We start from the raw sequence: 11,457 nt of genomic DNA, 5'->3' as shown, positions 1-11,457 counted from the left end.
AGGCCCTGCCCGCCAGCCCACACCCAGGGGAGGGGGAGTGCCCTGCAACCCCAGGTCCTCCAGCTGTGGCCCCCTACTGCGGGCATCACCGTGGTCCCACCCTGGGGCACCTGGAGCTGCCCCCAACGAGCCCCAAGTCATCTGGCAGCCCCCACGGTCTCCCGGGGGTCAGTCCTGGACAAGCCCGGGGTCAAGGGCGGAGGCAGCTGCAGAGGCCCGGGACCGCCCTGCCTGGTTCCCGCGGCCGAGGCCAAAATTCCTAAGATTCTGCACGTGTTGAGTCAACAAGCCTTATCTCAGGTCGCCCTGCGCAGCATCCCTCCACTATCACACATATTTCCACGTCTTAACCCGCTCCCCACGGCCAGCTGCCCTCAGGGCAGTGGGCGCTCTGCAGACCTGGAGACGGATGCACAGAGAGGTCCAGCGTGATTGCCGAGGTCACACAGCCCGTGGGGAGTCAGGATTGGAACCCGGGCTCCGCGGTCCTAGGATCTTACAGACCCCACACACCGGCGTTCCCTGAGTCTAGGTTCTCGGCAGAGTTCCTCCAATTACAAGATTCTAAGCTTCTGGAACCCCAGGATTTTGAATTCTGGGATGTCCGAGTCTGGATTTCCTGGGTTCTGGGAGGCTGCCGTCTAGACCAGGGGTTGTTAGCAACTTATTTTCTGTAAAAGACCGAAAAGCCAGTGCTTTCAGATTTGCAGCCCAGAGACGACTCAGTCCAGCTGTAAATGAGTGGGCACAGCTGCGCCAATAAAGCTTTGTCTAGACACTGAAATCTGAATATTCTATGATTTCCACGTGTCGGGAGAGAGTCGTCTTTTGATTTTTTCCACTTTTTAGCTCACGGGCCACACCAAAAAAAAACGAGGCAGTATGTGGATTTGGCCCACGGTCCAGAACACGCTGGCCGATAGAAACACAGGACGAACCTCACCCGTAATTTTAAGTTTTAAACCACATTAAAAGAACTAAAAAGAGAACAGTTTTAGCAACGTTTCACATAACTCGATCTCTCGAAAATATCATTTCAACGTGTAATCGATTTGAAAAATGATCAGCGAGGGCATTTCACGTGCTTTTCTGAGCAGAGTCTGGGAGATCGGCGCGTCCCCCCCAGCCCACCTCAGGCGGGACACGGACCTGCCCTCGGACACGGGTGTCTGCGGCCGCAGCAGTCGAACTGAGACCAAAGAGGAAAATGCACACGTTCCCCAGATGCTTCAAATCTACTCGGACGTTTTCCCAAAACTGGGTGCGGTGTCGGTGTTTTATTTTAAGTCAGAATTAATTAAAGTCCAATAAAATGAAGCCTTCACTTCCCCGGCCGCACCAGCCACGAGTCCAGTGCTCAGCAGCCGTGCGGCCCGGTGGCTGCACAGGTGGACAGTACCCAGGAGGCCATTTCTGTCATCTCGGTCCCCTGGGTCAGCCCTGGTCAGAACGCTGGGATTTTAATCCCCGGGCACTCCCGTGGCGCTGGTGATGTCCGGGCGTTTTCCTGGGCACCTAGGAAATACCAACCCTGGGGGTGGCCCACTTCACAGGCGGGAGACTGAGGCCTGGCGGGGGTGGGGGCCTGCCTGGGGCGCCGGAGTGCGGACCGTTCTGGGGTTTGGACCCATCCAGGCTCAGTCCTGTTGCTGTGGTTCAGCACCTGACCGGCCCTGCAGAGGTCCCCCCGTCCCGCTCCCTGGACCCCCCGCTGCCCCTGTGGCTGCTGCTGTGGCCCCTCAGCCGTCCTGCTGGACCCAGCACCCAGGACACGGGCCCACCCCTGCCCTGCGAGGAGGCCCGCCGGGTGGACACAGGGCTGTAGGCACAGGCCAGCGTCACGTGCAACTTCTCCAGAGCCCCCCAACTCACGATGGTCTCTCTGGAGAGTCGCTGGGGGCCCCCTGGGCAAGCACCAGGAGCCGGTGTGACGAGGACACCCCTGGGTGTGGGGCCAGCAGCCGCCCACCACCACAGGCCTCCACGGTGCCCTGGGTGCTGCTGATCACTGTGCCCCAGCAGGACATGCCGGGGTCCACCTGGACCCCTGAGTCCCTACTGCCCTCACAGCTCCCCACCTAGACACCAGCAAACCACGTTTCCACCCAGAGCCCTTGGCTCATTGTTGACCCTCCCACAGTCCACTGGTCGCCATTTCACCGGTGATGAAACTGAGACCCAGAAGGAAAGGGACTCACCCAAGACCAGCCGGCTGGGACTTGACCCCTGAAGAAAGGCGCCTTCAGCCAGACGGACTGGGAGAATGACAGGCAGAGAGAGAAAATGGACATCCAGGCAGTGGGGCACCAGGGCGAGTTGTCTCGGGGCCCTCACAGAGCCCAACCAGCCACCTGTGTGTCAGACTCCTACCCATGCCTCAAAACCCCATCTCCCACCTCCCCTGCTACATGCAGCTTTCCTGGACTCCTCCGGTGGAGTCCCCACTCCCCCTGCAGGTTCCTCCACCCCAGGCCCCTCTTTTTGTCCTGTGCCTGCTCAAATGGGGCAGGGGGTCTGTACCTGGCTCTGTCTTCCCCAGGATGGGCAGGGCCAGAGCTAAGTCTCCTGGGGGCCAGCATCACCTGGCAAGGGACTGTCCCAGAGGCTGTGTCGGGGGCTTTTGATGAATGAATCGTTGTGTGAATGAATGAATGAGTTACTGAATAAGTGGATTCATTTATTCTGTTATTGATTGATTGATCTGCACAAGCAGACACCACCTATTGAGCGCAAACTGTGTGCCCGGGCTGGCCTGGTACACTTGGCAGCCTCAGCCCTGCCCCCAGGGCATCTCCTGACCTCAACCCTCTGCTGTTCCACCCCCCTCCCCATTTGGCCTCATCCCTCCACCCAGAATTCAAGGCCTCTTCTCATAGCTCCTTCCCCAACCTGTCTGATTGACCTCTACACGCTTTCAACCACAGACAGTCCCTGCAAGTCTTTGTGCCTTTTGTTCTGCCAGGAACACTAATCCCTTTGGGACTAGCGAACTCCTACTCATCCTTCCACACCCCAGCTCCCCTGGCCCGCTCCTCCCAGCAGCCTGCCCTAGGTCCCTTGTCCACCACCCAACTATGGGAGTTCCTAGAGCGGGACTAGACTGGGAGGCGCCTCTAAGTGGCCGAGAGGGGTCCTTATTCGTGCCCCAAGGGAATTAGGGTCCCACCGCACAATTCCCCCGTCTCCCATCCTCGCGCAGAAGGGTAAACTGAGACCCAGAAAGGGCGAGAGAGCCGCCTCGGGGCGCCCAGCCGGGACAGGGCAGGAGTGCCACGTCCTGGCGGCCAGAGCCCCTGCGCCCCCGTGCCTCAGTTTCCCGGCGGTTCCGGGAGCCGGGCGGGGGTCGGCGGCGAGGGGCGCAGGAAGTCGGCGGCCGCAGGAATCCGGCGCGGCCCGGCCTTATAAGGCCATGTGCGCGGGGGGCCAATCAGCGGCGGGGGCGTGGTCCCGCCCCGCGTCCCGGCGCCGGCAGCCCGTCCGTCCGTCGGTCTGTCCGTCCGTCCCGCGCCGGCCATGAGCTCCACGCAGTTCAACAAGGGGCCCTCGTATGGGCTTTCGGCCGAGGTCAAGAACCGGGTGAGTAGGGGACCCCCGCCCAGGCCGCGCCCCCGGACCAATGCAGGGCGCAGGGCCCCCCAACATCGGGGGGCAGGGAGCTCCGGACCCGGCACGCAGCCCTTCTCCTCCCTAACATCTGGGGGTGCCCGCGGGGCTCCCTCGAATCTGGGGGGGCCGGGAGGTCTACCATCCGGGGGACCCACCCGTCCCCCCAACCTCTTGGGGCGCTCGGGTCTGACCTCTCCCCCCGGCCCGCCACCCAGCCCGCCCGCATCTGAAACCCCCCCAACCCCACAGCCCTGGGGTCCCGCAGCGCTTCGCGGCCTGAGAAGGGCCTGAGGGTCCGAGGGGACCCCAGCAGCCCCCTCGTCATCCGCGGCCCCACTTCTGCTTTTGGGGCCACTTCAGCTGCCCGAGAGGAAGGGGGCGGGGCCGGGTGTTTTTTTCAGAAGGGTGCGGCCCCCCCAGGAATTTCCCCACTTCTTACACCTGGGAGGGGGGGCACCAGGGGAAGCTCGAGCCGAGGGGGCCGCCCCAGCTGCTCCCTCCTACATTCTCTTTGTCCGTGTCCAACAAAGTTAAAGGGAGAGGAGAGGGCTCCCTGCCCTGAATGGGACCGTCAAATGTGTGCGGTTTGTAACGTGGAGACCCCGGGTGGGGCCCGCAGGGAGACACTTTTTAAGAAATCATTTGTGCTGCCGGCTCAGAGAGGGGCAGACGCCTCTGCAGGGTCACACAGCAGGGGAAGGGGGAGCAGGGGGTAATCCCCGACCCCGGGGGCAGGACAGAGGCCTGACACCCAAGGTCGCTTCCCACTGGAGGGGGTTTGTCATCCCTGCCCCCCCACATCCTCCCACCAGGCACCTGGGAATGTGGCCCCGCAGCCGGCAGCCGCCGGGAGCCTGTCTGGGCACGCGGAGGGCACGGCCCTGCCAGCCCCCGACCGGCACCTGCGGGCCGCACCCCGGGCGCAGACGGGCTGGGCGCAGACGGGGCGGAGAATTCTGCATGGCCTCCCGCGGAGCCTCCTCCAGCCCGAAAGGGGAAAAGGGGAGCTGAGGATCAGGGAGCCAAGGGACGGGGCAGGGTCCCTCAGCCAGCCCCCGACTGCCCCTGGAACGCACGATTCCGCCGTAATTCCAGCAATAATTCCACCGGCTGGGCGTTCACGGGCCCCAGGCGCGTGGCGCGTGGCCCCACCCGGCGCCGAGGCATTTAAGGGCCCCGGTTTGCACACGGGGCTCAGAGACGTCGCCCAAGCTGCCCCGAGCCACACAGCTTGCAAGAGGCAGAGTCCCAACTGGAACCTGGACCTGCCGTGTCCAGCGGCTGGTGGCCGTGGTCCTCCTGGTCCCAGCTTCTCCCCGGGGGCAGCAGGAAGCGGGTGAGGGCGCAGCACCCGGCAGGGTGGGGGCAGCTTCCGGGGACGGAGCGGGACGGGGGCAGGTTGATACCTGCTCCGGCGAGGTGAGGCCAGAAGCACTCAGTGTGCAGGTCTGGAGGATGGGTGGGGCACCCACCGGCTTGCCAGGGTCCCTCGGGGGCGCGCCTGCATTGGAAACCAGCTTCCTGCGGCTTTGGGCCCACGCCCTGTGCAGTTTACCAGCTGCTTAGGAGGGGGACCCGGAGACCCCTCGGCCTGGCCCCCGTGCCTCAGTTTCCCTGCTGCTGGATGGCACGGAGGCAGGCCAGTGTCCAGTGTGTGTGTCTCTGAGCAACCGTGGCCGTGAGCTCTCTGGCCAGCTCTGGGGTGGGGAGGGGGATCTAGACCGCTGGGAACAGCTGGTCCCGATTTAGACGGAGGCCACGGCTGCATTCCTGGCAGTTTGCGGTGAGCAGGAATGTGCCGACGGCCGGCTGGGCAGCGGGGGAGGAAGGGGCACTGCGGGCGGGGCCGGGCAGGCGCCTCTGTCCGGGACCCTGGCCTCCCGGCCCCCGAGAGCTGTTGGAGACGGGGCCCAGCTGGGTGGGTGGACCAGGCGTCCAGACCAGCCCGGCGGCCTCAAGCTCGGCTCTGGGGACATGACCCCCTTCTCGTGTGCTGCTCCCCGGGGCCGTGGGAACCCGGAGACCAAGGCCCGAGGGGGCTGGGCCGGGCGGATCGGGTAACCGGCCTCCCGCCTCTGTCTCCTGCACTCTCTCCGGGCGGCTCAGCCCTGATCCCACTTCCCTGGGTTTATATGCGGGAACCAGGAAGCGGACCCAGTCAGGAGACCCTCATGCAACAATTCTAGACAGAGATGGGGAAACTGAGGCACGGGGAGAGAACTGTCTGTGGTCGTCGGGGAGTTGGGGGCGGAGCTGGGAGTAGACTTGGGTCTGCAAAGTGTGGCTCTGGGGTCCCCAGCGTAAAATCCACTGGGCCGGACAGTCTGGTCCTGGATGGGGCTGGACTCAGCTTCTTACCACCCCGCAAGGAGTTGCCCGCGTCTCCTCGCACCCCGGCCTGGGTCTCCCTGACATCTTGGGGCTCTCCCGGGCTTCCTCGGCCTTCGGTGCTGAGATGCTGCCCCGGGGAACAGGGCGTGTGTGTGCTCGTGCGCAGTGGGTGTGCGCTGATGGGGGACCGTGAGCATTTGTATCCAGACACCCAGAGGCTGCAGAGGCAACACTGAGCTGGACTGAGAGGGGATGGACCATGAGCAAGGAGATACATCGAGCAGCAGGGAATGGAGACCAAAGCTGCAGGAAATCAGTCAGGGTTGGGGAGAGAGGGTGCGAGGAGGGCGTCATGGCCAGGGGATGGGGGAGTCCTCTCCAGGGAGGGGACCTTCCAGCTGTGGCTGGATTGCAGGGAGGGACCCAGCCATGCAGACATCTGAGTCAAAAGTGATAGCATGTGCAAAGGCCCTGAAGCAGCGACTGGTGTGGCTAGTTCAAGGAACAGAGGAAGGTTTGGCAGTTCCTCAGTAAGTTAAATGAGGAATTACCACATGGCCCAGCAATTCCACTCCCCAGTGTATACCGCAAAGAACTGAAAACTAGTGTTCAAACTGGTACACAGATGTTCCCAGAAGCATGATTCACAATAGCCAAAAAGGTGGAAATCACCCAAATATCCATCAACAGTGAGTAGATACACACAATGTGGTCCGTCCATAGAATGGAATAGTATTCAGCCATGAAAAGGAGTGAGGCCCTGACACAGCCACACCGTGGATGGACCCTGAATACACGACGCTCAGTGAGAGAACCAGATACAGAAGGACACACGGTGTGTGATCCCATTGATGTGAAATGTCCAGACCAGGCACATCCACAGACAGAGAGTGGGTTCATGGTTGTCAGGGGCTGGGGGCAAGGAGGAGTAAGAAGTGGCAGCTAATGGGGACAGGGCTTCCTTTTGGGGTGATGGGATATTCTGGAACTAGGTAGAGGTGGTAGTTGCACAACTCTGTGAATGCACTGAATGCCACCGAATTGTGCGCTTTAAAATGGCAAGTGTTATGTGCATCTCACCACGATTTAAAAACAACAGCAGAGAGGGGTCAGTGTCTCTAGTGCCGAGAGAGCGAGGAGATTTGCGGGGACTGATCCTGCAGGGCCGTGTGGGGTCTGGCATCCTCGGAAGTAGATTTGCGCCCGTCTTTATCAGGGAGAGGTACGGGCGTGTGTGTGCCGTGAGGGGTTTATCAGTGCCCGTGACGTCCCTGCTGGTGGGAAAGGGGGAGCGTCTGCTCTAGTGGTGTGGGGACCTCCAGGACCCTCTGTCTCTTCTTCCCTCGGAGTCCCTGGCCCCGCTGCTGGGTGAGTACTCACCCACCCCGTGCCCTCTCTCCTGCAGCTCCTGTCCAAATATGACCCTCAGAAGGAGGCAGAGCTCCGCAGCTGGATCGAGGGACTCACGGGCCTCTCCATCGGCCCCGACTTCCAGAAGGGTCTGAAGGATGGCATTATCTTGTGCACGTGAGTGCATGCGTTGCCATCCGCTGGTCACCCTGACTGCCCTGCCCTTGAGACCACGCTCCACGTGCCGTCGGAAGCTTGCTCGCTTTTGCCTCCACGCGTCTCGGCTCTTTCTCGCTCTCTCTTTCTTGTCTTTTCGCTTTGTCTGAGGTGGCTCACTGCGAGCGTCCAGATCTCACGCCCTTCCTTTCACAGCTGAGCCGCTCGAGTTTCTGGAGGCCTCTCTCTGCTGCATCCCATCCAGCGGCCGTTCAAACGTTCCACGGTTCGCACGTTAAAGATGTTCCTGGAAATTCCCAGATTCACTCCCCAGAGTCAGTGGTTCCGGGTTATGCTCCCCAAACCGGCTGTTGTCACTCTTTGGCATTTTTGCTTTTTTGGTGGGTGACGATGACGTTGCACGAGGGGAAACTGAGGCCCGGAGAGAGGCAGGAGGTTGCCCGGGAAGGCGTGAGCGTGGCCGAGATGAGACGGGGTCTCTCGGTCTCAGAGGCCCCCCCGCACTAACGGAAGATCCTGTTTCCCCCCCAGACTCATGAATCAGCTGCAGCCGGGCTCCGTGCCCAAGGTCAACCGCTCCATGCAGAACTGGCACCAGGTGAGGGGCCGGCGGGCGGAGGGACCCCGGCGGGCGGGCGGGCGGACCCGGGTCCCCTCACCGTCCATCTCCTGCCTCCCCCTAGCTAGAAAACCTCTCCAACTTCATCAAGGCCATGGTTGGCTACGGCATGAACCCCGTGGACCTGTTCGAGGCCAACGACCTGTTTGAGAGCGGGAACATGACGCAAGTGCAGGTGTCTCTCCTCGCCCTGGCGGGGAAGGTGAGGCCCAGAGATGGGTAGCTGCCTGCCCAGAGTCACACAGCGAGGTCGACGTGCATTTACAGATTCGTTCCTCTGCGGATGTTCCTGAGCGCCCGCGAGGCGCCGGGCCCTTGGGGTTCAACGGTGGACGAGGCAGACGCGGCCCACCCCGTTATGGGCTCGCCGTCTGATAGAGGAGCAGCCAGTGAACAAACTTTTGTTTGTTTGAAAAAAGCTTTATATTTTGGAGCACTTTTGGGTTCACAGCAAAAGTGGGCACAAGGCACAGAGATTCCCCATATATCCCTGGCCCCCACTCGTGCACAGCCTCCCCGCCGTCAACGTCCCGCGTGGAGTGGGACACTTGTTACAATCGAGGGCCCCCCGTTGGCACCTCGTTATCCCCCAGAGTCCCGAGTTTACCTTAAACTCACTCTTAAGTCATTTTTTCTAAGTTATAAATTGTGAGAAGTTATCAATTGAAGGAGAAGAGTGAGACTGATGTCTAGGGTCTGGGGACCCTTAAACCGAGACCAGGGTGGGTTGGAACAGTGTTTCAGGAGGAGGGACCAGCACAGCCGTGACGGGGGGACAGGAGGAGGTTTGGGGTCCGTGAACTGTGTCCTGAATGGTGTTCTCAGGAGCCCCCTGTGGCTGCCACGTGGGGAGTGGAGCGGGGGGCCCGGGAGGAGCCGGGGGCAGGCGTCCAGGGGAGAGATGGTGGCCGTGGCCTGGACGGGTGGGCGGGGGGTTGGGTGGAAGGAGGTGATGGAAGGTTGGGGGGCAGGGACGCCCCCAAATTCTTGGCCTGAGCAACTGGAAGGCAGGGGCCACGGGGACCGGGCGAGTCTGACAGCTGAGGTGTCGGCGGTGGACGGGGCAGGTTGCAACCCCCTCCCCGTGTCCCCCGGGTTCGCACGCTCCAGGCTGGGTCCAGGTCTCCGGCCGCCCCTCCCTGACGCTCCCCACGCTGCCCCCTCCAGGCCAAGACGAAGGGGCTGCAGAGCGGCGTGGACATCGGCGTCAAGTACTCGGAGAAGCAAGAGCGGAACTTCGACGACGCCACCATGAAGGCAGGCCAGTGCGTCATCGGGCTCCAGGTGGGCGCCGGCCCCTCCGCCCCCGGGGCCCTCGGGGGCGTGGGCTTCTGATGCAACGCCCAGGCCCCGTCCAGCCCGGTGGCCCTCGAATGCGGGGCAGGGTCTCGATGCCTGGCGGGGCAGCCTGACCTCTCCTGCCCACCTCCCCGCAGATGGGCACCAACAAGTGCGCCAGCCAGTCGGGCATGACGGCCTACGGCACGAGACGGCACCTATACGACCCCAAGAACCATATCCTGCCGCCCATGGACCACTCGACCATCAGCCTCCAGATGGGCACCAACAAGTGCGCCAGCCAGGTGGGCCTCGCCCCGCCCCCCAAACCCACGGCCTCATCCCTGTCGCTGAGTCCCCACTCTGGTCTCCCTCCCCCTCTCTGGTGGTGCCTTCTCTGTCTCCGCCTGGGCTTACTGTGTGTCCCCAGGGAAGTTAGTCCCCAGCTCCGTGCCTCAGTTTCCCTCAAAGGTTTGCCCACAGGCCCATCTAACTCTGACACCTTTAGATCCCGTGGTTCACACGTTCCTGCCATGTCACGTGTGTCAGTGTGACGGTCGTGGAGCTCTCAGGTTCCCAGGAGGCCTAAGCCCCAAGGGGGAGCTTCCTGGCTGGCAGGGAGAGCTGGACGCAACACCCCTGGTTCCCAGGGAGAGGGTTGCTGGTCGTAGAGTCAGAAAAAAGAGTGTCTGAGCTGGGCTTTGAAGGGTCCATAGGAGTTTGTGCCACGAGTACAAAGACAGGGCGATGGGAATCTGGCAGTTCTCCTCTCTTCTTGGGGTCTCCGTGTTCCATCTTCTTCCTGCCCTGATGCTCTGCTCCCTCTCCAGGTGGGCATGACGGCGCCCGGGACCCGGCGGCACATCTATGACACCAAGCTGGGGACAGACAAATGTGACAACTCCTCCATGTCCCTGCAGATGGGCTACACGCAGGGTGCCAACCAGAGTGGCCAGGTCTTCGGCCTCGGCCGGCAGATATACGACCCCAAGTACTGCCCACAAGGCCCAGCGGCCGACGGGGCTCCAGCGGCCGCTGGCGACTGCCTGGGCCCAGGGGAGGCCCCAGAGTACCCCCCCTACTACCAGGAGGGGGCAGGCTACTGAGGCGCCCGCACAGGGCGTCTCCCCACATCATCGCCCCGTCTGGGTTTTTGGGTTTTTCTGTGTTTTCATCTTGTTTTTCTACATGTCCGAGTGCTGCTGCCGAGGGTCTGGGGGGAGAGGGTGAAGGCAGTCTCCAGATGCGGGTGGGGTGGGGGTCTGGTCAGGGCTCGACCGGCAGCAAATTTCCCAGCAGGCTTTGGGCCCAGCTGGGGGGGTGGGGGAGAAACCTGGGCAGGTAGGGGAACTGCCCCGAATGGTTTCCGGTTGCTTCTTTTTCTGTTCCCTTTTCTCTGCCGAACAGTTTGTGGTTTCTGTACCCACAGAAGTTTCAGGCAGTTTTAACAAAAGAAAAATACTTCTTTTTTTCAGGGGAATGGTGGGGGGATGGTGCAGGGGGTGCTGGGGGCGGACTAGGTCCCCTGGGGGAGGGCCGGGTCACAGTCCCGAGATGTTTTAGGTGTTGGGAGGGACTGGATTTCCTGAGGACCCTCAGGCCGCCAACCCCGGGGGGAAACTGAGGCCCAGACAGCACAATGGAGTTCTGAGTGACTGAGACAAAGCCAGACGCCCCCCCACCTCCATACTTGTCCCTCCCCAGCCCCCTCACCGAGTACTGCACGGTGACCCCCACCCTGAGGCCCTCCCAGAGACCAGCCCCCACCAGGGAGCCCTGGGACCAAGAGATAATGTGAAATACCAACTGTGGACCAAAGGCAATAAAACCTCTTTCTAGGAAAAGAAGGTGCTGGCAGAGTTGGTGTCCAAGGCTGCCTGGGGAGGTGTTGGCGTCGGGAGGGTGGTGGCCTGGGGTGGGGGGCAAGGGGGTGACTGTCATTCTAAGCCAGTCCCCACAGCTGCCTCGGGAGAGGGAGAAGCTAGGGCCCAGGGCACGGTGACTGTGGCTCCCAGAAATGGTTTGAGGGCCAGGACCTGGGGTTGGGGAAGTGGCTGGGCCTCCTGGCTGGTTAGAAAGAAAGTGGGGGCCTCAAC

General features: G+C 62.1%; 1 protein-coding gene across 2 annotated transcripts; it reads left to right on the top strand.

The window, feature by feature from the left end:
• The first annotated feature begins 3,444 nt into the window (after positions 1-3,444).
• On the top strand, positions 3,445-10,861 carry CNN2 (calponin 2). Of its 2 annotated transcripts, XM_004441367.3 has the most exons (7): positions 3,445-3,576; positions 7,343-7,464; positions 7,996-8,062; positions 8,148-8,285; positions 9,251-9,367; positions 9,520-9,666; positions 10,192-10,861. In XM_004441367.3, the coding sequence occupies exons 1-7, from the start codon at positions 3,514-3,516 to the stop codon at positions 10,465-10,467; spliced, it is 930 nt and encodes a 309-aa protein (XP_004441424.1). In that variant the 5' UTR covers positions 3,445-3,513; the 3' UTR covers positions 10,468-10,861. The 2 variants fall into 2 exon arrangements, with proteins under 2 accessions (XP_004441424.1, XP_087282030.1); XM_087425904.1 differs by lacking the exon at positions 8,148-8,285.
• Positions 10,862-11,457: the final 596 nt, after the last annotated feature.

Source organism: Ceratotherium simum, chromosome 39, assembly GCF_057802395.1.
Source record: "Ceratotherium simum simum isolate JZ-2026a chromosome 39, ASM5780239v1, whole genome shotgun sequence".
NCBI lineage: Eukaryota > Metazoa > Chordata > Mammalia > Perissodactyla > Rhinocerotidae > Ceratotherium > Ceratotherium simum.
The sequence above is the reverse complement of the archived record's forward strand: the minus strand, read 5'-3'. Positions and strand labels throughout refer to the sequence as shown.

What these genes read in the sequence shown, in the direction of transcription:
- CNN2 (XM_004441367.3), top strand. Translation starts at nt 3,514, where the DNA reads ATGAGCTCCACGCAGTTCAACAAGGGGCCCTCGTATGGGCTTTCGGCC. An exon ending in CGGCCGAGGTCAAGAACCGG is followed by an intron (nt 3,577 to 7,342) that starts GTGAGTAGGGGA and finishes TCTCTCCTGCAG; the next exon opens with CTCCTGTCCAAATATGACCC. An exon ending in GATGGCATTATCTTGTGCAC is followed by an intron (nt 7,465 to 7,995) that starts GTGAGTGCATGC and finishes TTTCCCCCCCAG; the next exon opens with ACTCATGAATCAGCTGCAGC.